Source organism: Leucoraja erinacea, chromosome 6 (assembly GCF_028641065.1).
Source record: "Leucoraja erinacea ecotype New England chromosome 6, Leri_hhj_1, whole genome shotgun sequence".
Lineage (NCBI taxonomy): Eukaryota > Metazoa > Chordata > Chondrichthyes > Rajiformes > Rajidae > Leucoraja > Leucoraja erinaceus.
In genome coordinates this window covers 83,543,932-83,570,364 of record NC_073382.1, presented here as the reverse complement: position 1 = coordinate 83,570,364, position 26,433 = coordinate 83,543,932, and the positions used below count along the sequence as shown (strand labels likewise).

General features: G+C 44.3%; 1 protein-coding gene across 1 annotated transcript in view; it reads left to right on the top strand.

The window, feature by feature from the left end:
- Positions 1 to 26,433, top strand: part of LOC129698359 (copper-transporting ATPase 2-like) — a 72,643-nt gene that overhangs the window by 4,230 nt on the left and 41,980 nt on the right. Inside the window, exons 2-6 of the mRNA XM_055637463.1 lie at positions 2,009 to 2,172; positions 4,579 to 4,740; positions 16,971 to 17,047; positions 17,139 to 17,313; positions 25,291 to 25,524. Coding sequence (XP_055493438.1) covers positions 2,009 to 2,172; positions 4,579 to 4,740; positions 16,971 to 17,047; positions 17,139 to 17,313; positions 25,291 to 25,524 — 812 coding nt within the window. The remainder of the gene's footprint in view (positions 1 to 2,008; positions 2,173 to 4,578; positions 4,741 to 16,970; positions 17,048 to 17,138; positions 17,314 to 25,290; positions 25,525 to 26,433) is intronic.

Sequence of the window (26,433 nt, the reverse complement as noted above, 5' to 3'; positions counted from 1 at the left end):
TCAACCCAGGTCTGTACTACTGAAGCGGCTGCCTCCTCCCCGGAGACCGTGGAGACATTTAAACATCTGTAAATCATTGCTTAAATGTTAGTCAGTTAGTTTGGAGGGCTTTTATGTGAGGGGGGTGGGGGGGTGAAGGGAGAAACTTTAATTCTTAGTCCCCTACCTGGTCGGAGAGGCGAGGAGCGGGCAATGCCTTACCGGGTCGCCGTGCAGTAAGCTCCGGAGCGCTGTGACCGCCGACTCCCAACATCGCGGAGCTGGGGCTGCGGGCGTCCGGCTGCGGGCGGCGCTGGATTTAGAGCGCCACGCAGCCAGGGGTAGAGTAGCCGGGGTCGGAGCTCCAATTGGCGCCGCCCGCAGATGGACGCCCGCAGCTCCCAGCTCCGCGATGTTGGGAGTCGGCGGCCACAGCGCTCCGGAGCTTACTGCACGGCGACCCGGTAAGGCATTGCCCGCTCCCCGCCTCTCCGACCAGGTGGACTAAGAATTAAAGTTTCCCCCTTCACCCCCCCCCACCACATAACATCCCTCCAAATTAACTGACTAACATTTAAGCAATGATTTACAATGATTCCCCAGTCTCCGGGGAGGAGGCAGCCGCTCCAGACTTTTCAAGCCGCCCGCGCTACCTACCTAATCTACGCTAAAAATCTTCCATTCGGAAATCCGAAAAATTCCGAAATCCAAGAAGTGTCTGGTCCCAAGGCTTTCGGACAAAAGGTTGTGCACCTGTATGTGTAAGAAGGAACTGTAGATGCTGGTTTAAACCGAAGATAGGCAACCGATGACAGGCAACATCTCTTGAGAGAAGGAATGGGTGATGTTTCAGGTCGAGACCCATCACCCATTCCTTCTCTCCAGAAATGCTGTCTGTACCGCTGAGTTACTCCAGCTTGTTGTGCCAAAAAACAAGTAGTTTGGTAGATTAAGATAGACACAAAGTGCTGGAGTAACTCAGCGAGTCAGGCAGCATCTCTGGAGAAAAAGGATGGGTGATATTTTGAATCTGAACCCTTCTTCAGACAGAACGTAGAGGAGAGTGAACTAGATGCAGGAAAAGGCCCTTTTGGTAGGTTTGGTAGATTAATAAGCCACAATATATACTGTACCTGATGCGTAGGTGAGTGGTAGAATCTAGAGGGAACTGATGGGAATATGGAAAGAGTAATGAATGGGATTAATTTAGGATTAGTGTAAATGGGTGTTTGATGGTCAGCAGGATCTGTGATTCTATGACTCAAACCTTAGATTATCCAGATGGATGATCAGTCATGGCCAACTGGTGACTCTCCGAATAATACAGCATCAAGAAATAGCTGAGCAGTGTGCAAAGGCAATGGACCCTGATAATATCCTGTTTATTAAATTGGAGTTTAAAATAGTTAATTATGTCAGTATTCAGCTACACTGAAAAATACTGACCAAGTCCTTTATAAACATCTGCCCAGTCACAAGACATAGGACAAATGCAGCCTGGTCAATGGCATCCCTTTGGTCTATTGTCATGATTATCAATGTGCAGCTTGATTTAACTGGGAGTTTCAAGTAGTAAGTTCATCAATGATCGATCTGTGCCAAACAATTTCATGAGACAGCATTATAGCCTTGTTCCAAACATGAACGATTAACTAAATTTTCAGGGTATGTTAAAGATTGGGGCACCATTTTATTGAGCACTGATATACCATATATATATATATATATATATATATATATATATATATATATATATATATATATATATATATATATATATATATATATATATTAGGGAATTGAGTGTAAATCAGTCTCCCGGCGATAGTTGAAGAAAAATGTATTTGCGAGATATCAGCCCCTGAACATTTCAACGGGTCCTTAAACAAACCTTGCTATTTCAACGGGTCCTTAAACAAACATTGCTACTTCAACATGTGATCAAAGGCGAGGGAGGGAAATGTTTGTCTTATTTTGCATTTTCTACTAAATATAACATACCATTTTAAATGTAATGAGTGTCTTTTAGGAATCCAATCTGTTGTAGTGGCACTAATGGCGGGAAAAGCAGAGGTGATATATTATCCGGAGAGCATCCAACCTGCTGCCATTGCTGACTTAATCACAGATTTAGGTTATGATGCAACCGTGATAGAAGAAGACAAGTCTGAACCTGGGAAATTGGTACTTCACGTAAGTATGTTTCATGACTAATGATACAGGGATCAATAACTATTTGAACAACTGTAATTGAAACCAGAGTAGTAGGTCAGAAATTGAAAGGTGTGATGGGAAGGTAGAGGTTATGACCCATATCTCTCAAAGGAAGGACAGGCAGGCAGAAGTGAAGGAATATGATGTCGCTGATGGGTTGGTGCATTTATTTCAATGCAAGGAGTATTGTGGAGAAAGCAGATGAACTTGCCTGGATTAGTGCTTAGGACTATGACCATTGTGGAACATGGTTGCGAGAGGGACACAACTTTTAGCCCAATGTTCCGGAGTTTTGATGTTTAGGACGTGATCGAGAGGGAGGCAAAAGAGGTGGAAGAGTTGTGCTGTTAATCAGGGAGACTGTCAGGGCGGCACTCAGAGAGGACATACTGGAGGGTTTGTGCACTGAGGTGATATGGGTAGAGCTTAGAAATAAGAACAATGCAAGCACTCTCATGGGATTGTATATAGGCCCCTCAATAGCAAGGCGGAGATAGAGGAACAGATATATAGACAGATTACTGAAAGATGCCAAAGCACCAGGGTTATCTTAGTGGTAACTTTAAGTTCCCCAATATTGACTGGGCCTTGCTCAGTGCTAAATACTTAGACGGGGCAGTATGGGTGAGGTGCTTCCGAGAGAGTTCCTTGAAACAGCACATGGGTAGTCCAACCCTAGGGGACATATTAGACCTTGTATTGGGAAATGTGCCTAATCAGGTGACCAGTGTTACAGTGGAAGAGCATTTTAGGGAGAGTAATCAGAAATTTGAGATTGCTTTGAATAGGGAGAAGGCTGAACCTTACAGGAAGATACTAAATTGGAGCAAGGCAAACTAAAATGTAATTCGGTAGGAGCTCTGGAGGTTACATAGGAAGCACTTGGTAGTGAGTATATCCACATCTCACATGGGAATCGTTTAAAGTTTAGAACCGGTATGCTCCAGTAAGGCAGAGGGATAAAAATGGCAAACTAAGGGAACTTTGGATAGCCAAAGAAATTGTAAATTTGGTCAAAAAGAAACAAGAGGCGCATGCCTCTTCAGAGGGTGCAATCAGACAGGGTCTTTTGAGGCATGTAAAGAAAGGAGGAAAGAACTCACGGGCGATTAGAAGGACCAAATGGGGCCGGGGTATGGCTTTAACAAGTTGGATCAAGGAAAATCCCAAAGCATTTTATACCTGCATTAGAAACAAGAGGGTAACTAGGGAGAAGGTAGAACTGCTCAATGATAACGGTGGGAATTTGGCCTTGGACTCTGGAGATGCAGGTGAGAAACGAAATGAATACTTTGCATCAGTTTTCACCAAGAAGAAGGACACAATGACAGTGAGATCAGTGTGGAGAATACTAATAGGTAAGGGCATTTTAAGTTTAAGAAAGAGCAGTTTTTAGGGTTCTTGAAAATCAAAAGGTGGATATATCCCCTGGTGAGATCTATCCCAGGTTATTGAGAGAAGCAAGAGAAGAGATTGCAGGAGCCTAGACAAAGATCTTTGCACCTTCTCTAGCTACAGGTGAAGTTCTGGAGGACTGAAAAGTAGCTAATGTTGTTCCTTTATGTGAGAAAAGTAGAGAGATTCCAGGGAATCATAGGCCATTGGGCTTCATGTCAGTCGTATTGGAGTGCATTCTTTGAGATAGGATATAATCCCATTAAGAAAATTGGTTAATTAGGGGTAGGCTGCATGGCTTTGAACATGGCTGATTGTATCTTCCTAACTTTATCGAGGAGGTGACAAAGGTGATCGATGAGGGATGGGCAGTGGATATTGTCCACATGTATTTTAGTAAGGCATTAATAATGTACCCTGTAGCAGGCTGATCCAGTAAATGAAGATGCATTGGATTAACAGTGACTTGGTTGTATGGATTCAGAACTGGTTTACTGATAGAAGATGGTCATCGTGGAAGGATAATATTCAGGCTGCTGGTCTGTGACTTGTGGAGTTCCACAACTAAGTATGCTGGGACTTCTGCTGTTGGTGATATGTATAAATGAATTGGCCGTAAACGTAGACAGTTTGGTTAGTACGTTTGAAATGGGCGGAGAAATGGCAGAAGGAGTTTAATCCAAGTAAGTGTGAGGTGTTGCACTTTGGAAGGTCAAATGTAAGGGGAAAATAACAAACTAATGGCATGACCCTTAATGTGCTTGGGCAGCACAGTGGTGCAGCAGTAGAGTTGCAGCCTTGCAGCACCAGACACCCGGGTTTGATCCCAAATACGGGTGCTGTCTATAAGGATTTTGTACTTGCTCCCTGTGACTACTTAGGTTTTCTCCTCGTGCTCCAGTTTCCACCCATATTCAAAAGACGTACAGGTTGTCAGTTGACAAAACTGGCCTTGCCACATCCCATGAATAAGTAAATATGTACCTTTAGATTACAGGAATGACATGCGCGTCTTGTGTTCACACTATTGAATCGAAGTTAGCAGAAGTCAACGGGATTTTAAATGCGTCAGTGAACCTCACCACAAATAAAGCCAATATTAATTTCAATCCAGAAATACTGGGTCTGCGCGACATCGTCCGAGTAATTGAGGTACGTCCAAATCTGTCTTCAATATTTAGTACCATTTAAATCAATCCTTGATTTGGCTAATTCTGTAAATTCTGTAGTTCAGCTCGCATCACTTTCCTCTTTATATTGATTAACTCCTTTTGGCCTTGCCTTCCTCCCTTAAGGGCCTGTCCCACTTGCCGATTTTTTCGGCTTCTGCCGACATCATTGACTGACGCATCAGGTCACCGAATTGTCACAGCGTGATGCGGCGTGACGTGTCAGTGAGGCACCGTGACGCAGCGTGATGACGTATGACTCGCGGTGTTTTTTCGAGTGTGGCAACGATTTTTTATTGCCGCTGGATTTTGAAATGTTCAAAATCTTTTGGTGACACTGATATGACGCCGAAACAATCGCCAAGTGGGACAGGCCCTTTAGCCTCTGTGTTTGCTTCCTCCTCTTTCTAGAAACATGAAACTAAGGCTGTCATTCTCCTCAAGGGGATAGGAAAGGTTCCTCGATGCTATGGAGACCCCCTTGTGTCCTGGTCAATTGTAAACCTTCAACCATTTGCATATCTGATTGATTGATTATGATTGATGTGGATTGGCTGTTGTGTTTCTTGGATGTACCTGTACTAACGTAGTGAAAAATGCAACACAAATGTAACTTTTCTTTAACTGTAGTCCAATTTTTGTTCATTTATTTCATTCCATCTAAGCATTTTGTATGTACTATCTTAACTTTGTTTCCCTGTTGCCAGACGGGCAACCTTAGCAGCTTTTTAGGTTGCCAAATGACAATTTAGGTGGTCATTTAAGACAGTTTGCATGCCGTGTGCGATAATGTGCTCGGACGAAGTGTGTAGTTACCAGTCGGAATTATGCTCAATGAAGCATTCACATATTATATCTGCTTCAAGTAAAGTCACAAACTGAACATATTCACCAATCAAGACATGGTATATCCCACAATGACATGCAGCAAAATTATAAGACAGTATCTCAGATCTTTTTACACATTGCAATTAATGCAATTTCTATTAGTTCTTTCCAGTTCCAAACTAAAATGTGGTTGGATTATTCAGCATATGATCAACTGTGTCAATAAATCCTGAACCATGGTAACATATATGCTTAACCATGCACACTACACATTGATGCAAGCATGTTTTCTATGAAGGACCGAAAATTACAATGACATGGCCATAGCATGGGGTCGTTATTGCTATTGATACAGAAACACTCTCGCTTCCCACATTATTTATCCACAACAAAATATACAGGTTGCAAGGAAATTTCTATGGGCATTTTATGATAATAGCTGTTAAAACCAACTATACCCATCTGACAGGTTAAACATTACACTAACTGACAAGAGATGGCCAAAGGACATAACTGCAGCAAATGTTCTTTTGGTAATATGTTTAAAGGTGTCAAAACGCCACATTACCGGAGATTCCAGATTAGATGTATGTGTTGTGAACAGCAATGAAGATACCCAGTTTGTACACATCAGATTTAAAAAAAATTATTGATAAATGCTGTTTCCATCATTCCCACTTCAGAATTAACATTAAAACTTCAACTGATATACCTCCTGACCAAATTTGTGATGTATATGATCGACTGTAGAAGTAAAACCTGGATAAATCCAACGTATAGTTGTGATTTATAGTTGTGAATGTTGCTCATTAAATAACTACAGTAATGATACTCCATATTAAGAGCATTGATTTACCGTTAAAATTAATTCTGTAATAATGTGTCAACCATAGCAGTGACAATCGAACACTGCGGTTTTAATGTTTCACGTGTTCACAATTTAATTAATCCGTCTTTATGGACTAAAACAAATAATAACATTGTAAATTAAAACACATTTGATTGCATTCCGTTATTAAACATAGTCAATGTTCGCTCTGAAGACATTTCCAGCACAATAGGGTCAGGGAGGGGTGTGTGTGTGAATCAATGCGGGGTGGATAGATGGCGGTGGGGGGTGGTTAGAAGGCAGTCGGTGCGGAATGGATGGATTGAGGCAGATTTTACTTCGGAGTCACGTGAGTGATTCCGTGAAGAACCCAGCTCTACTGCGCATGCGGCATTTACGCACAGCTGTGCAGAACGCGGCCAGCGGGAGTCGGGCTAGCTCCCGCATCCAAGGACGAGAAGTAAGTACTTACCTTAATCGGGCCTTGTGGTTTTTTGCTCCAGGGGGAGCAAAGTAGAGAGGCATGGTGAGCGGCCCCGTTTCGACTCCAGCGTGCAGCCCACAGTGGACGGGGAAAAGGCGCTACCCGGACCGCAAACGCTGCGGACCGCTGCAGGGAGCTGCGCTAATGCCGGTCCGCTGAACAGCTGTTTGGTAACAGCAGCGGCCCGGCGGGAAGTTTTAAAAAACTCGACCGGCAGCCCTGCAGACTCCTGACAAGGAGAATCGCCGCCCGGGAACCGCCACAATGCCGCCTGGAAAACGGCAGGCAGCCTCTACATACAGGTAAGATAAAAATCTTCCCAATTCAACAGGTTCTACAGGAGCCAACTTCATCCAAAACTGGAACAGGTTGGAGACAGCAAAAAGAAGTATGTCTGTCTCCCCAAGCCAGAGGAGGTCATGGAGTTCACCTCCAGGAATAAAGGGGCACTGGCTGAATGCCAAGGGAGCTGACTCCTACCCCAGTGCTATTGCACTAGCCATCTCCCTTGTCGAGGGATTGATGCAACAGCGGAGTTTGAGCTATGCCTCCTCCAATTTATAGCACACCCTTTTGCTCCCTCTTTTGAGGCTAGCTAAGGAGGCCAGGGCTGGGCTGGCTTAAACGCTGGGCAGGCGGACGAGAACAGCAGTATGCCAGGGGAGCAGGATCAGGAAGAGCTACTGGGTGTCATGGGCCACTACATGGCTCCTCCACGCGACCATCTTCCCAACAAAAGCCCTGCAGGAGCAGGCCTTTCCAGAGGCAAATCCGCAGGCAGCTGGGTCAGCAGACTCGCAGACAAGCAGCGAATTCTACAGAAGGGTCAAGATGTTACCGCCTTTGCTCGCCTTTTCCACGGATTATACTCTCCCAGGATGAGACTATCCCATTGCACTACCAGGGTGCTGACGCCTAAGATGTTCCCAAATTTGGGATACTCGACTGAACAATGGTGCATATAGACCTGCCCGCAACCCCAAATATATGGGGCTATGCAAACCGCTGCTGCGGGACGAGAGGCAGCTAAACCTGTGCGCCTCATGAAGGCAGGCCATGGAACGAGCAGGACATCGCATCCAACACCCAGCTGGCAGCACCCCTCGGCATCCACCAGCGATATCAAACAAGGACTGGTGAAAGCCTGGCGACCGCTTCACATTACCCCCAAAAGTTCTTTTTAGACGGGGCCCAGAGCGGAGCCGTGGGAAGATGCGCCGCCCCACCGACAGCACCAGCATACCAGCAAACTACGCCTTCATGAAAAAACAACAAACATGGAGGATAGCTAGACTGGTTCCTCCCAGTTTACACTAAACAAGGGTGTTCTACTAACTGCGTGGGGGGGCATTTACACTTGTGGATAAAGCATGGGATGCTGTCACAAATAACTAAAATATACTCAACAGTCTTAGAGGATAAAAACGAATTCAAATTGGGCATATTACCGCCAGTTCAGCAATGCGCCCAAAGGGCATTTTCTCCCTCTAAGAAAAGAGAAGTGAGAAGGTCAAGCTGAACTAGAAAGGCTCATTACTAAACGGATCATGGAAGTAAACATGAGCCATTGGAATTTGTATCGAATATATTCACCAAAACTACAAAAGATGGTGAATGTAGCATCATCATTGATCTAATATCACTAAATAAATCTGTTGAGTATATACACTTTAAGATGGAGACGGGTTTTTGTCACTGCCAGACATCTGATCTCCCAAGGATACCTATGGGGAGCATTGATATGGAAGATACTAACTATCTTATACCCATACACTAGGATCATTATAGATACCTAAAAATTTTTACCTGGACAGTGGATATCCCGGTTAGGGCAACCATGGGAGCATATAGCATTCCCTATGGTCTAACCTCAGCCCTAAACTATTATAAATGGCCATGAAAATATTAAGAAAACAAGCATAATCATGGCATATATTGGATGATATCCTCATATTAGGGGAAACAAAGGAATTAGCTGTGGCAGCAGTTCTAGCTACGAAACAGCTCCCTAAAGCTGAGGTTTATCCCACGCCCAGATAAACCAGAATTGAAGCGTTAACTACCAAGGATTATCTGGGCTTCAATAATAATTCCGTCCATATGACTGTTACTTTGCCAAGGTACTTGGGTCACTATAATCAAATCATGAATGTACCCACTGAAGCTATATCACAATTAAGGTGTTGGGCAGACATATATTTGGCATAGTTTTCAGCCCTATTATCATCACCAATCCCAACTTGGTTATTAAAAACCGATGCCAGTACTTTAGGCTGGGGAGCAACTAAACTCCATATCCAGCACAGGTAACAGATGGACCAATTCACAAACATCGTTACTACACATACCGGGCATCAACTACTTGGGATTGGTGAGCGTCTATTGGGCTAAAAAGCATATGCATTTCAAATGCAGCACGTACATATGTGGTTACGGATTGATAATACTATGGTGGTGGCTTATATCAACCATATGGGGAGCATAATAATCATTATTGTGCAACAAATTGGTCAAACAAATCTGGCAATGGTGTGTCAAAAGACATTTTAACTATCAGCTGCCTATGTCCTAGGAAGCTAGAACACAGTGGGAGACACCATGTCACGGGGTAAAATCTATGATTACATTGAATAGATGTCAAACCCAAAATATCTGCTAAAGTTATTAAGCAGTTTGAAAGCCAGATATCAATTTGGTTGCACAAGACGGAATCACCAGTAACCCATGTATGTGACTTAGGAACCAGATTAGAGGCAGCAGCGATAGATGCCTATACGCTGGAAGGGGGAAGTTACTGCTTTGCCTTCCTCCCTTCTGCCTCATCAGACGGGCACTTCGCAATACAGATGGGATCTGTCTCCGAGATATTGAACGTGCCCGACCGGCCTACACAGCCATGGTTCCCAGTTCATCACGACACGGTGGGCGAGTCACCTATGGATTTCCCTAGTGGACCATGGTTGCTGACTCAACCCAGTATCAGGCACAAGCCACCCATGCCAGGGAAACATCAAACTCCTGGGTGCAGGTTTTGAATAGACCTTACCAGGGACTGGGATTATCCAAAGGAACCATTACCACCATGTCGGCATCCCTGCGAACAGTCACTAAAAGCTAACATGGGTAAAATACTGCCACGACGCAGGGACAACGAACTATTCAACCACTGACGTATTGGAGTTCCTGGAACATCTACACCATGACTAAAAAGTGAGTTACAGTGCCGTAAATACAGCATGGAGCGCCTTATCTGCTTATCTAAAACAGCATGTCAGCAGAGCATGGGATCCCATCCACTGAAGGTAAACTTATGAAGGGCAACTATAATATAAGCCCCAAACACCCAGGTATATACCCATGTATGGGATATTGGTGTGATATTGACATGTCTCAGAGAATGGCACCAGCCAGATCCCTCAGCTTGCTTAATCTATGTTTTTAAAAAACGCTCATGCTTATGGCTCTCGTACACGCTCACAGAGTCCGGTCACTCCATAAACCAGACTGGATAACATGGTGATTACCCCAGACGCATCACGTTCATATTTAGGTCTGGTAAAATCTAACTCGCAGGTATATGGGACTAGGCGAGATTATGAGTTCGGCACGAACTAGTAGGGTCGAGATCGCCTGTGTTTTCCGTGCTGTAGTCGTTATATGGCTATATGGACCAGGAACGCCCAATTCACTGGTGGGATTCCGGGCCTACCCACCAGAGTCCAGGTTGAGTGTGGTGACCCATCTACTACTATATATAGACACAACCCACAATCTTAGAGGGAGAGGAAAGCCTATGGGTCAACCACAGTAACCCAAGACGGGGTACGAGCCAAACCACTCCAAGGTGGCTCAAACAGGTACTGAAAGCTGCCGGAATAGATAATAATACATTTAATCCCATTCCACTAGGGCAGCATTGGTATCAGCGGCTGAACGAATGGACATCCCGGTTGACCACATTTTCAATACAGCAGAATGGTCAAGAGAACGGCGTTCTGAACATTTTTTATTATAAACCGTTGATAAACCTGATTTAATTGCAGGAGAATATTACAAACTGCAATATTAATTTAAGCTCAGAGGAGCTCTTTTATGTTGTTATTGTTAACAAATACCTTTCTGTTTCTTTTGAAAGCAGATCCACTGGTTGATTACGATAACACTTCCTCCCTCATAAACTTCGGCAGTGAGTGAAATAAAAACTGTTACACGGTTTGAAATCACAGACCTTTGAAGTCTTCACGGAATCACTCACGTGACTCCGAAGTAAAATAGTTAGATTAAACGAGTACTTACCAGTATGAAGTTTGATCTGTATTTTATGAGGAGTTACGGTGAGGGATTAAGTGCCCGCCGCTCCCACCCTCATTATATAGATCAAACTAATAAACTGATGTCTCGTGATCTTTACTATCTTACTTCAAATATTGTGTCTATCCTGTGATTTCACACCGCTGCTTCGAAGTATGCCGCATGCGCAGTAGAGCTGGGTTCTTCACTTAATCCCTCACCGTAACTCCTCATAAAATACAGATCAAACTTCATACTGGTAAGTACTCGTTTAATCTAACTATTAATTAGTACGTGTTGTTGGAGTAGGTAAAATTGTGAGGGGAGAGCACGGGGGATGTCAGTGGTGTTGAATGGGGGGTTCAGTACGGGATGGACGGGGGCAGACAAAAGTGCTGGAGAAACTCAGCGCGTGAGGCAGCATCTATGGAGTGAAGGAAATAGGCAAGGTTTCGGGTCGAGATCCTTCTTCAGACTGTTCTCCCCCATTCTTCTTGAATGAGAGGATCAGTACAGGATGGATGGGGGGGGGGAGGCGGGGGAAGATCAGCGCAGGATCAGTGGGGGGGTGGGGGGGGTCAGTACAGTGCGGATCGGAAGGTCTGTGCAGGATCAATGGGGGATCACTACAGGATGAATGAAGGGAAGGTGCAGGGTAAATGGTGGGCTCAACAATGGTGGGCGGCGTTTTTTTATTTTTTGTCTCGTTTGTATAGTTTTTATTTTTTTTTAAACTGGGTATGTGTGTGGGGGGCGGGGGGTGGGGAAACTTTTTTAAATCTTTCCCCTGCACAGGGAACCCGACCATTTCTCTGTCGGTCTCCGTTGTCGTTGCGGCCGAGCACCGTGGAGCGGCCTCCAACCGAAACGACCTGGGGCTTCAGTCGCGGAGCTGCGGACTTCCCCACCATCGTGGAGCTGGCCGAGTTCGGAGCGGGAGGAGTGGTGCGCATTGCTGCGGCCCGACCCAGGAGATTCGGGGGCTCCAGCCGCCGGCCCGGTGGACGGTGACACCGGGAGCGCGCGGGTCCCTGCTGGGAGACCGCTTTTCGGGGCTTCCGCAATGGCGACTTCTCCTGTCCGAGTTGCGGGGTTGAAAATTACCTGGAGCGGGGCCTTACATCGCCCGGCGCGGCTTTAAATGGCCACGGGACTTGTTAGTGCATGCTGGGGACTCCAACACCAAGACCCGGAGCGTGGCCTTGCATCACCCGGCGCGGCTTTATAATTGCCGCGGGACTTATTTACCATCGCCCGCCGGGGGTTTTTGACTGACATCGGGAGGGGAACGAGGAGTGCAGGGGAGAGATAAGACTTTGCCTTCCATCACAGTGAGGAGGAGATTCTACCTGTGATGGATGTTCGTGTAAATTGTGTTGTGTCTTGGTTCTTCTTGTTTGTATGACTGCAGAAACCAAATTTTGTTTGAACCTCTGGGTTCAAATGACAACAAATAAATTGTATTGTATTGTATTGTAAATGGAGGGTGGGTCAGTACGGGATGAATGCGTGGATTAGTACAGGATGAATGGGGGATCAGTACAGGATGGATTAAGGAGAAGTGCAGGATGGATGGGAAGGGGGGGCAAGTACAGGATGAGTTGGGGGACCAGTGTAGGATGGATGGTGGGGGGGGTGAGGGGTGGGTGGCAGGAGAATCTATGCTAGGTGGATAGGGTGATCAGCGCAGGATGAATAGATGGGGGGGCGAGCTGGGGAGGAAGGAAGGTCAGCGCTCCTCGGACAACATCACCCCGCTGCCTTGGCCGTACCTGTACATTGTCAAGTGCCGCCGCCAAAGGGGTATGCGGTTGGGATCTCCTCGCCACCGCCTCCCCTCCTCCGCCAGCCAACAGCAAGCTGCAGGACCGAGCGGTGCAGCTCAAAGATCTCCTCTCCTCCTCCACCCTGATAGCGGCCACTGCTTGCCAATCCTTCCTCCGTCCTCCCGGCCTCAGCGTGCGGGAAGGTTTGTTTTGAAAGCGGCGTTAGCGGATTTGCAAGCAGCGAGCCGCTTTCAGGGAGGAAGAGGAGATGGAGCCGCTGTCGTGGCCACTGCTGCTGCGGTGCGGAGCCTGTCATTCGCTCCGACCCTTCGTCACCCTGCGCCTAGTATCTTTGCCCCGCAATACAGCCCTTCGCCGACACTAAACATCACGTTCCTTTTCTCCAGAGATGATGCCTGACCCGCGGAGTTACTCCAGTTTTTGTGTCTATCTTCGCTATCTTCTGGTTGCCACGCCGGGCAAAATGACTCGCCATTTAGGTTGCCCGTGGCACTTTGGGTGGTCAATGGCACCCGGCAACCGCTAATTTCGAGCCCTGCCTTTGGTCTAACACATTATATTCATTGATCAATGTGTGTTCACTCGGCAGGGGAGAACAATAATATTCATTTTTTCTGACTACAAGGGTGCCTTTTTAAGCCCGGTGCTTTAACTCTTTCATTCGTATACCCGGTTCCATTTCTTTCCTTTGTGTTCATTCATTTTACATCTCCAACACAATAATTTATCTTCCTTTTAAATGTTTCATTCCTCCATCATTATAACGTTATTTTTACTTTCCCCACTTCAGGGTTCACTCTCAGTCTGTTATAATTCTTATTAATAAAGACTAATCCTTAGACTTTATCATTTTTCTTTTCCATTTAAGATCAAGAAAAAGAGTAGGCTCTCTAGTTTCTCAAGCCCACTTTGCCCTTCACTAAAATGATGGCTGGTATGTATTTCTGCTTTCTGAACTGATCCCTGTCACTCTAATATTCCACTGGTATTCAACATCCATCTATCTCAGTGTTGAATGTAGCTAGTAAATCAATATCTAATATTCACTGGATATTTCCAAGAACTTTCAACTTTCAGAGTAAAAACTCCTCGACCTCAATCTTCTGGCCGACTCTTTATCCTGAATGTGCCACTTATTTCTGGAATCGCCCACACCTCATCTACCGTACAAAATCCTCTATGATTGTTATTTATCTCAATGAGGTCACTACTCATTCTTCTAAATTCCATAGCATGGAGGCCATATCTACTCAAAGGACATTTCCTCGTCCGCATCCCAGAATTAATCCAGATAACCCACTCTGGTCTGCTAACAAGTGAACAGTACACTGCTTTTAATGAGAAGAATAAAACTGCAAGGATTTTATGATCATTAAATTAACAACCCTTGCCTCAGATCATTCGCCAATTCACTTTTTGGTCATGTACAGCACTGCACCTTTGATATTTTATATCTTTCAATCTACATTTGTTGCTCTATTCAACCTCTGATTTGTTCTTATTGTCAGGAACAGTTTTGTGCCCCCTTTGTATTGGGCTTCGGAACGGTCCTTCCATAAACTAGGTTATTGTCCGATTCACCTTTACCCCATTGCGGGCATTGGACTTTATCCATGGAACTGACGCGCTACAAGGCTGAGATCTATATTCTGCACTTTGCATTTACCCCTTTGCTCTACCTATTGTTCTTGAGTTTGACTTGATTGTATTTATGTATAGTATTGTTAAACTAAGTTCTTTTGTCAATCTAAAGTCAACTTGACTCAAACGCTTTTGAAATCTCTTGAAATCGAATTCTTTATTCAGCTGAGAATAGTCTCTGAACCTTCCAACACAGAGCTGATGATCTGGGGTGCGTCTAAGGAAGAGTAACTTTGATAGAAGTCATGGCATTTATATAGGTATTAGACATTTCAGATACAGACGGTATGACAGGCTAGTAACCAATCATCTGAGTCCTTCTGGTGATTTACAACATCCGTCACATGATCCCCCTTCCCTGGCCTCACAACCTTTGTTTGCATGTGGTATAACTTTACTTAGAATTATTTTATTTCAACACAGCAAAACCCCAGTAGGCTCAATTATCAAAGACCACTCCTCAAAATATAAGATACATATGTAATACAATGATCACACAAGTTATACAGTTTCCATACCAAGATATTTCTATCAGTCTAATGTTTGCAGTCCTACTAAGACAATACATTTCATAAATTGTTTTACTACAATTTTACGCAGTTTAAAATATCATTACCTATGTATTTAAAACATTAATTATATGTTTGCCGAATTTATAGTTTCTTAGTTCAAACCGCACACACATCTCCCAACCCAAGTATAGATGGGTCGTAAATCTGTCAACTTAATTAATAAGTGTTTGGTGCAAGGATACAACTTCAGACCATTACATCAGAATTACATCTGCTTCTTCAACTTTCTATAAACATATCCATACAGCTTTGGTCTCCTAATCTGAGGAAGGACATTCTTGCCATAGAGGGAGTACAGAGAAGGTTCACTAGACTGATTCCTGGGATGTCAAGACTTTCATATGAAGAAAGACTGGATAGACTTGGCTTGTACTAGCTAGAATTTAGAAGATTGAGGGGGGATCTTATAGAAACTTACAAATTTCTTAAGGGGTTGGACAGGCTGGATGCAGGACGATTGTTCCCGATGTTGGGGAAGTCCAGAACAAGGGGTCACAGTTTAAGGATAAAGGGGAAATCTTTTAGGACTGAGATGTGCAAAACATTTTTTACACAGAGAGTGGTGAATCTATGGAATTCTCTGCCACAGAATGTAGTTGAGGCCAGTTCATTGGCTATATTTAAGAGGGAGTTAGATGTGGCCCTTGTGGCTAAAGGGATCAGGGGGTATGGAGAGAAGGCAGGTACAGGATACCGAGTTGGATGATCAGCCATGATCATATTGAACGGCGGTGCAGGCTCGAAGGGCTAAATGGCCTACTCCTGCACCTATTTTCTATGTTTCTGTGTAATCTAATTCTGTTCCTCTCTAAGCAACTACTCCCCTTCACATACATCCTACCCCTTATCTTAATCTCATTATAATTTAACATAGCCCAGGCTAACTACAGAGTCTATTATTTCTCAGCCTTGAAGTCTGTCTCAAACTCAGCATAACCCTCACAGCTCAAAAATGTGCCATATAGAATGAGCAGATGACCTCTGGCCCAAGAAGAGGCCCCTATTCAGCTATCCATTCTTCAACACGAAGTCATATCAAATACAATTTACTCCACTGTTATAATTGCCACAAAGCAACAAACCAAACTATGCAGGTTAAGATTCAGGTTTCTATGTTTTGATTCAGCAGTTCCCTGTATGTATGTTTCATTGTACTTTAATTCTCTAGGACACATGTTTCTGAAAACCATAAGCTTTTCTCCTGCAAATTACCGAGTTTGTATAAAAGTCACTATCCGAGCGTTCTATTATATAATATTTTCTCAGCCTGATTGGATAGCATATGAAACAAAGCATTTTGATTGTGCCTCGGTACATGTAACAATAATAAACTCAATTGCTAATAATTCTATCATTTCTGCTGTTGCTAATTTATTCCACCATCAATTGTATTTGATTTCTCTGTACCTTGTCATCCATTGCTTTTGAAAATTACAGTAAATGGAGAAAACTTATCATGTACATTATGTGTAGGAAGGACCTGCAGATGCTGCATTAAACCGAAGATAGACACAAAAAGCTGGAGTAACTCAGCGAGCCAGGCAGCATCTCTGGAGAGATGGAAAGAGTGACTTTTCGGTTCTCGACCCGAAACGTCACTCATTCCTTCTGCCCCGCTGAGTTACTCCAGCTTTTTGTATCTATCTTGATCATGTACATTATCCCTGCTGCAGGTCGGATTCATTTAATCTCTCAATAAACACAAGTAAATAAAATAATTTGGTTCAGTGGCCTTGAATAACTTCCTTTTATCTTATTTACCTAACTTCATTTCCTTTATAGGGTCTTGGCTACAAAGCATCTGTTGCTAGAAGACAATCAACAATACAACATCTAGACCGAAAAGTAGAGATAAAACAGTAAGCATGTTAATGAATTTCTTAAAAAGAAATTGAAAACTTTAATTGTTTTTGATTTCAATGAATAATTACTCTTTTGTGTTAATTTTAGGTGGAAGAAGTCCTTCTTGTTCAGTCTTTATTTTGGCCTCCCTGTCCTTGCTTTAATAATATATGTCGCAGTGATGGACCAAAAGCCCAATATCCCCATGGTTCTTGATGAAAATATTATTCCGGGCTTATCAATCATTAATCTACTTTTCTTTCTTCTGTGCACTCCGATTCAGGTAGGTGGAAATTGAAACCATTGAAAGTGAAGAACGAATAAAGTTATTCTGTGGAAGTATTGATAACATTGAACTGTACTCCCTTACTTTAGGGTAGAGCTGGAACTCCTTTGTTGAAAATAAGCCTTTTAACCAAATTACTAACAAAATCTCTCCTCTCAGTTTTCACTTTTATACATATTAAATTCCAGTTATGCGACTCCACAATGAAGGGAAAGATAAATTGACGCGTTCTGCTTTTCCAGTGGGATTTCTTCAGCTGTTATTACTAAAATTGTGTATTCACCAGGTGGCTTTGTAAAGACAAATTAACTTTGGGACATAACACAGCACATAATGGTCATACATAAACTTGATTACATAGCCTTGTGGAAGTAAGTTTTATTGATAAAGGTATGCTGTAATCAGTAAAGTTAAATCCTTCCAAATTTCCAACAAACTTTTCAAATGCTAAACTTGTTAGTTCCGAAATATTTTATGTTATTCAGCTGTGTCTAGCTACATTGTAAAGGAAAATTTATTGAGTATCATCAGACCAATTCATGGTCTATGCTGCTCTGTGCATAAACTTGAAACAGTCTGGTGATGGCCTGAACTGGTGACAGCAGTGTTGCCTCCAAGTCATAAAATTATTGCCTCAGAAACTACATAAATCAGGCCCATACGAAGCTTTTCAAAAAGAGGGGTGGCATGACAGGATTACAAAAATTTTAATGTGAAATAATGTGCGCATAGCGTAGTCCCTCGATGCCAGGGTCCAGGGCCCACTTAAGGGCCCGCTTAAGCTCAGGGGTTTTAGATGCTCTCTGATACATTCTGAGCCTTATTTTGGAGCATTTTTGCACCAAATTTATAACCAATGTTTCAGAAATTAACAGGAATCTGAGAGGTAGCTTTTTCACACAAAGGGTGGTGGGTGTATGGAACGAGCTGCCAGAGGAGGTAGTTAAGGCTGGGACTATCCTAATGTTTAAGAGACATTTGGACACATACATGGATAGACCAGTTTTAGATGGATATGGGCCAAACGCGTGTGAGTGGGACATGTTGGTCGGTGTGGGCAAGTTGGGCTGAAGGGCCTGTTTCCACACTGCATCATTCTAGGACTAAAAAGTTAAGAAGAAAAATGCATGTAGATAAGTAGAGCAGATTTGAAAGAGGAGTGAAATGTAAAGGCAGAGAGAGGTTTATGGGTGTAAAGGAACATAGGAAAGGAGGGGGGAGAGTGGGCTAGGGCAGATGGGTGAAGAGAAAATAGACACAAAGTGCTGGAGTAACTCAGTGGGTCAGGCAGCATCTGCGGAGAATATGAATAGGTGACGTTTCACAGAGTGCAGAAGTAACTCAGCGGGTCAGGCAGCATCTCTGGATAACATGGATAGGTGACATGTCAGAGTGCTGGAGTAACTCAGTGAGTCAGGCAGCATCTGTGGAGAACAAGGATAGGTGACATGTCACAGAGTGCTGAAGTAACTCAGTGGGTCAGGCAGCATCTCTGGAGAAAAGGTATAGATTATATTTCGGGTCAAGACGCTGCTTCAGTAATATTCATGATGTGACATGCATAGCCATTCCTGAATGTTACCCAAACCAGTGTGAGCTACTTTGTTACGGTGCTTGCCCTCTCCTATAACGTAGCTGCCTTGGGTGATGCAGGACAGGACACAAGCTTTGGGACATGGTGTGGAATCTGTTGCCGTCTGTCCCAGCCTGGTAAAAACCTGGATGGAGTGGATGTGTAGAGGCTGTTTCCACTAGTGGGAGAGTATAGGACCAGTGGCCACAGCCTCAGAATTAAAATACATTCCTTTAGGTAGGGTAGAAGGTTGCCAGCAGCTGTTGGGCAGACCAGTCTTTTTCAATGTTTAAGAGGGAACTGCAGATGCTGGAGAATCGAAGGTTACACAAAAAAGCTGGAGAAACTCAGCGGGTGCACCCGCTGAGTTTCTCCAGCTTTTTTGTGTAACAGTCTTTTTCAATGTTCTCAGGAAGGACAGTCGTTGCTGTGCCTTCTTGACCAGCGCAGCGGTGTTAGTGGACCATGTGAGGTCCTCTGAGATCTATGTGCCCAGGAACCTAAAGCTCGACACTCTCTCCACACTGTCCCCGTTGATGGAGATTGGGGCGTATTGCCCATTATGTGTCCTCCTGAAGTCGATAATCAGCTCCTTGGTCTTGGAGGTGTTTAGGGATTGCATGAGCACCAGTCCGCCAGGTTCTGCACTTCTGCTCTGTAGTTTGTTTCATCACTGTTGATGATCAGCCCGATCACCGTTGTGTCGTCTGCGACCTGGACAATGGTGTTGTTGTCGAATGCAGGAACACAGTCGTGTGTGAAGAGGGAGTAGAGCATGGGGCTCAGTACACAGCCCTGTGGTGTGCCGGTGCTCAGGGTGATAGTGGAGGACAGGTGCGGGCCCAGTCTCATTGCCTGCAGTCGCTCCGTCAGAAAATTCAGGATCCAGTCGCATATCGGCGAGCTGAGGCCTAGCTGGTAGAGTTTGGTGGTGAGCTTGGTGGGGATGACCGTATTGAAGGCAGAGCTATAGTCTATGAAGAGCATCCTCACGTACGTGCCCTGTCTTTCCAGGTGAGTCAGGACAGTGTGAAGAGCCAGAGAGATGGCATCCTCTGTGGATCTATTTGCCCTGTATGCAAATTGATGATGGTCCAGTGAGGCATGGATGCAGAATTTGATGTGAGAGAGGACCAGCTTTTTAAAGCACTTCATGGGTATTGGAGTTAGGGCAACCGGGCGGTAGTCATTCAGGTTGGTGACTTTTGACTTTTTCGGCACCGGCACTATGGTAGCTGTCTTCAGGCGCTTGGGGACCGTTGCCAGAGATAGAGACAGGTTAAAGGTCCTCTTGAATACCTCCGCCAGCTGTACAGCACAGTCCTTAAGTACCCTTCCTTGGACTCCATCCGGGCCTGCCGCCTTGTGTGGATTGATCCTATGCAGAGCGCACTGTACCTCCTGTGCTCAATGTTAAGTCATGTCCCTCCGCCATGGCCGGGGTTATTCCATCCTGGTGGTGTTGCCAGTTTCGAAGCGGGCAAAGAAGGTGTTTAGCTTGTTGGCCAGTGTGATATCACTGTGGGAGCAGGCGAACCTGTTCTTGTAGTCAGTGATGTCCCTGACACCCTGCCACAAGCTTCTGCTGTCCGTAGTATTGAAGTGGTCTTCCACCCTTTGCCTATGGATGTCTTTGGCCTGTTTTATACCTTTGTTCAGGTTTGACCTGGCAGCACTGTATGCTGAACTTTCGCTGGATTTAAAGGCATTGTTGCGTGCCCTTAGCAGATCCTGAACCTCCTTATTCATCCACAGTTTCCGGTTTGGGAACATCTTTATTTTCTTGTCCACTGTGACAGTCTCCACACAGCAGTTGATGTAGGAGAGCACAGTGGATGTGTATTCCTCCAAGTCTACGTCTGTACCACTGATAGCCTGTTGTGCAAACAGGTCCCAGTCGGTGAGATCAAAGCAGTCCTGGAGTTGTAGGGTGGCGTCCTCAGGCCATATTTTGACCATCTTTATTGCAGGTTTGGTTTTGCGGATGAGGGGTTTGTATGCAGGCAGTAGAAACAGTGAGAGGTGATCGGATTGTCCCAGGGATGGACAGGGGAGAGCTCTGTATGCGTCCTTGATGTTGGTGTACACTTTATCCAGCGTGTTTGAACCCCTGGTAGGGCACTGCACATGCTGGTGGAATTTGCTTAGTGCAGCTCGTAGGTCGACCTGATTAAAGTCCCCTGCAACGATGAAGGCACCGTCGGGGTGAACATCCTGCTGCTTACTGATGGCCGAGTGCAGCTTTGCTAGCGCTAGATTAGCATTATACAATACAATACAATACAGTACAATACAATACAATACAATTTATTTGTCACTTGAACCTCATAGAGGCTCAAGTGAAATGTTGTTTCTGCAGTCATACACACAAGAAAAAAAAGACCCAAGGCACACACAATTTACACAGACATCCATCACAGCGCATCTCCTCCTCGCTGTGATGGAAGGCAAAAAAACGTATCTCTCCCCTGCACTTCCCTCTCCCCCCGATGTCAGAGTCAAAGTCAGAGCCCAAGAGTCAGAGTCAAAGTCAGAGCCCACAGAGCCCCCGGCGGGCGACAACAATTGTCCCGCGGCCATTAACGCCGCGCCGGGTGGTGCAAGGCCACGCTCCGGGTCTTATTGTTGGAGCCCCGGGCGGGCATTAGCCTGTGGTCGAATGTATACGGCCATGATGATAAACACAGTAAACTCCCAAGGCAGATAAAACGGCCTACATTTAAGCAGTAGGTATTCCAGGTCTGGGGAACAGTAGCTCTCTAATGCAGTGTGGTTGGTGCACCAGTCATTATTGATATAGATGCAGAGCCCGTCGCCTTTGCTCTTTCCTTTGTTCGATCAGCACGATGGTTAGGTCCACAGCCCCGTCGGGAACCAGTGCACTGTGCCAGGTCTCTGTGTAGATCAGCACACCACAGTCTTTCAGGGATCGCTGCGTGTTGATCCAGAGCCTTACCTCATCCAGCTTGTTGGTGAGTGACCGGACATTTGCGAGAAAGACGCTTAGTAACGATGGTCTTTGTGGAGCCCTCCGTAGCCTGTCCTGCACCCCCGCTCGCCTTCCACGTTTCTGGCAAGATTAGCAAGTTTGCTGATGATACAGAAGAGTGGTTTTGCAGATAGTAATAATAATAATAATAATAATTTTATTTATAGAGCACTTTAAAAACAAACATAGCTGCAACAAAGTGCTGTACATCACTAATCATTGACAAAAAAGTTAATACACACCAAAAATAACAATCAAAAGAAATAGTAGGAAAAGACATGTAAAATAAAGAAACATCAAAAACACCACAAACAGAAGCAAAGCCTCAGCCTGGTCAAAAGCCACAAATGCGTTTCTGGATTTGAAGATGGACAGTGAGGGGCAAGTTGATGTGCAGAGGGTGAGTGCCGGACAGAAGAGAGAAGGTTTCCCCTCTGAGCCTCCGACTAGACCTCGGTACCTCCAGGAGCAGCTGACCAGCTGATAGTGAAGATGGTTGTGAAAGATTGCAGCAAGATCTGGATCAATTAGCCAGGTGGGCAGAGGAATGGTTGATGGTTGCATGGTTCCTTGAAGGTCGAGTCACAGGTACTTAAATCACAGTCACAGATGGTCAAAAAGTATTTTGGCACTTTGGCCTTCATCAGTCAGAGTATTGAGTATAGCATTTGGGAGGTCATGTTGCAGTTGTATAAGACGTTGGTGAGACCGCATTTAGAATATTGTGTTCAGTTCTGGGCACCTTGTTCTAGGAAAGATGTTAAACTGAAAAGAGAACAGAGATCCCCATCCTGGATCAGTCCAATCAGGGTTGTGTCGTCCGCAAACTTGAGAAGCTTGACAGAGATATCTGTGGAGGTGCAGTCATTGGTGTTGCGAGAGTAGAGGAGAGGGGAGAGTATAGAAACATAGACATAGAAACATAGAAAATAGGTGCAGGAGTAGGCCATTCGGCCCTTCGAGCCTGCACCGCCATTCAATATGATCATGGCTGATCATCCAACCCAGTATCCTGTTCCTGCCTTCTCTCCATGCCCCCTGATCCCTTAAGCCACAAGGGCCACATCTAACTCCCTCTTAAATACAGCCAATGAACTGAACTACCTTCTGCGGCAGAGAATTCCAGAGATTCACCACTCTCTGTGTGAAAAAAGTTTTCCTCATCTCGGTCCTAAAAGATTTCCCCCTTATCCTTAAACTGTGACCCCTTGTTCTGGACTTCCCCAACATCGGGAACAATCTTCCTGTATCTAGCCTGCCCAACCCCTTAAGAATTTTGTAAGTTTCTATAAGATCCCTCCTCAATCTTCTAAATTCTAGCGAGTACAAACCGAGTCTATCCAGTCTTTCTTCATATGAAAGTCCTGACATCCCAGGAATCAGTCTGGTGAACCGTCTCTGTACTCCCTCTATAGCAAGAATGTCTTTCCTCAGATTAGGAGACCAAAACTGTACGCAATACTCCAGGTGTGGTCTCACTAAGACCCTGTACAACTGCAGTAGAACCTCCCTGCTCCTATACTCAAATCCTTTTGCTATGAATGCTAACATACCATTCACCTTCTTCACTGCCTGCTGCACCTGCATGCCTACTTTTAATGACTGGTGTACCATGACACCTAGGTCTCGTTGCATCTCCCCCTTTCCTAATCGGCCACCATTCAGATAATAATCTACTTTCCTATTTTTGCCACCAAAGTGGATAACCTCACATTTATCCACATTATACTGCTTCTGCCATGCATTTGCCCACTCACCCAGCCTATCCAAGTCACCTTGCAGCCTCTTAGCATCCTCCTCACAGCTAACACTGCCCCCCCAGCTTCGTGTCATCCGCAAACTTGGAGATGTTGCATTCAATTCCCTCGTCCAAATCATTAATATATATCGTAAATAGCTGGGGTCCCAGAACTGAGCCTTGCGGTACCCCACTAGTCACTGCCTGCCATTGTGAAAAGGACCCGTTCACGCCTACTCTTTGCTTCCTGTCTGCCAACCAGTTCTCTATCCACATCAATACTGAACCCCCAACACTCTACTAGTTACATCCTCGAACAATTCTATAAGATTCGTCAGACATGATTTACCTTTCATAAATCCATGCTGACTTTGTCCAATGATTTCACCACTTTCCAAATGTGCTGCTATCCCATCTTTAATAACTGATTCTAGTAGTTTCCCCACTACCGACGTTAGACTAACTGGTCTGTAATCTACAGCAGTATGCATCTTGCAATGCTCCTATGCTGAGGGTTGGCGGGTCCGAGATATGCTTTCTCAGCCTCACATGCTGCTTCCAGTCTGTCAGAAAGCTGGTGATCTACTGACAAAGGGGTTCAGGCACAGTCAACTCAGAAAGTTTGGAGCGTAGTAGCTCTGGCTCAATGGTGTTGAATGCAGAGCTAAAATCAACAAACAAAATCCTTGCATAGGTCCCCTGGCGGTCTAGGTGCTGGAGGATGAAGTACCAGCCCAGATTGACTGCGTCATCCACAGATCTATTGGCCCAATATGCAACCTGCAGAGGGTCCAGCAGGGGGATTGTGACGCAATATTCCACTACTTACCAGAGTAGACATGAGGCATCCAGGCGATCGCTGACTGTGTGGGCTGCAAAATGCTCTGGAGACTTTGCGCCCCACCCAAGATTTCCATGCGGTTCCCGGAGTTTTTGGCAGCCTCCCTACCTGCTTCCACTACCTGCAATCTCCGGCAACCACCTGCAACCTCCGGGAACCGCACGGAAACCTTGGGTGGGGCGCAAAGTCTCCAGAGGTTTCTGTTCAGGTTTCCTAAGTGGGACAGGGCCATAAGGAATGCCAGTATAGAGCAGTCCCGGGGGAGAGGAGGATGGGATGGACATTGGCAGGCGATAGGTGGAAAAAGATTAGGAGAATATGATGGAGAATAGGTCTTGGTCAGTTCACTATGTAAATCATCCTGTCTTATAAAGTCTGATTTATCTGGTGACCGCATAATTTGTAAATAAATAAATTTTGCTCACATGAGTTTGGGTGCTACCTAATTGGCTTGTGTACTAGAAATTCTGATATGAAAATTGATAACTCCAATTTATTGTTATGCCTTGCATTTTATGATGATTAAAATGATTTAATCTATTTTGGGGCATTGAAGAATGTATTAAAACCTTCAATTAAAAAACAAAAAAGAATTGTCCAGTAACCTTGGATAAACATTTCAGCTGTTGACTCAGCAGTGGCTTTTAGTTTTGAATATTCATGAGGATATTTATATATGAAAAAATAAAATGCATTAAATAATTTTAATTGAACAACTAACACACTACTCAGGAGAACAAAGTGTAGGAAGAGGATTATTCACTGATGAACTTACCATTTCTATGTTCCAAGCATTTTATTGAAGTAGACTCCTAATTAATATATTTTTAAAGTTTTTTGGAGGACGGTACTTCTACATTCAAACCTACAAGTCTCTGATACACAAATCTGCCAGTATGGATATGCTGATCGTTATGGCCACTACAGTGGCATATCTGTATTCCTTGGTAATACTGATTGTGGCCATGGCAGAAAAGGCAGAGCATAGCCCAGTGACTTTCTTCGATACTCCACCGCTGCTGTTTGTCTTCATTGGTTTGGGAAGATGGTTGGAGCATATAGCAAAGGTGATTATTCACATATAATTTACCAGGTAAAGTTATTTTCCATCTGAAAATATTTTATATTTGTTATTCAATATGTAAATCACATTTTATTTACTGTGTGCTTGTTTTAAGCTTTTTTTTCTCTCTTCTGAAGTCAGTAATCTTTATGGATGATATGGTTTTGTTGTTGCCAATTGTGATCTTTAGGATGCCAGAAAGATTGTTCTGGTCAATGACAATGACAATTACATTGATAAAGCTTTGGATTGTGGAAGCCAGCAAAACAAAACTGTTTTTATTCCCTGAAAGTATTCATCTTCTAACTTGCAAGCTTTTGCTGAATTATTTTTCATCTTCTAATTCAAAACCATGAATCCAATTGCAGAATAATTTCTGACCACATCAGTCAATACCTTCAAAATCATTGGGAAAACCTGGAGTGGTTTGGACTCTGTGGATACATTAGATGATGTTAGCCATTATTTCCTGTTGCATAGTTACAGACGTTTCATCCTGATGGAAATTAAGGTATAATGGCACCTATAAAAAGTTAAAAACTAGACGATGTGCAGCTATCAACAGAGTTGCATGAACTGTTATATGATTACCGGCACTTTTTTGTCTACAAACAAAGTACTAAATACAAGTATCTTCTAGTTTTATTTTGGCCTTTGCAAACTTGATTTGGGAATTCTCTATGGCAGTAATTCCTTGGGAAATAAATTGAGATTATTTGATGCACATTGCCAAATGTGGGTAGTCCTAGGTAATTGATCCAAGTAGTTGCCCAAGAAATGTATTTATTGGATATAATAACAGGGATGTGATGCTGCTGCTTTATAAGGCATTCGTCAGACTACCTTTTGAGTGGTTTTGAGCATTTTTGGGCCCCATATCTGAGGAAGGGTGTGCTGGCATTGGAGAGGGTCC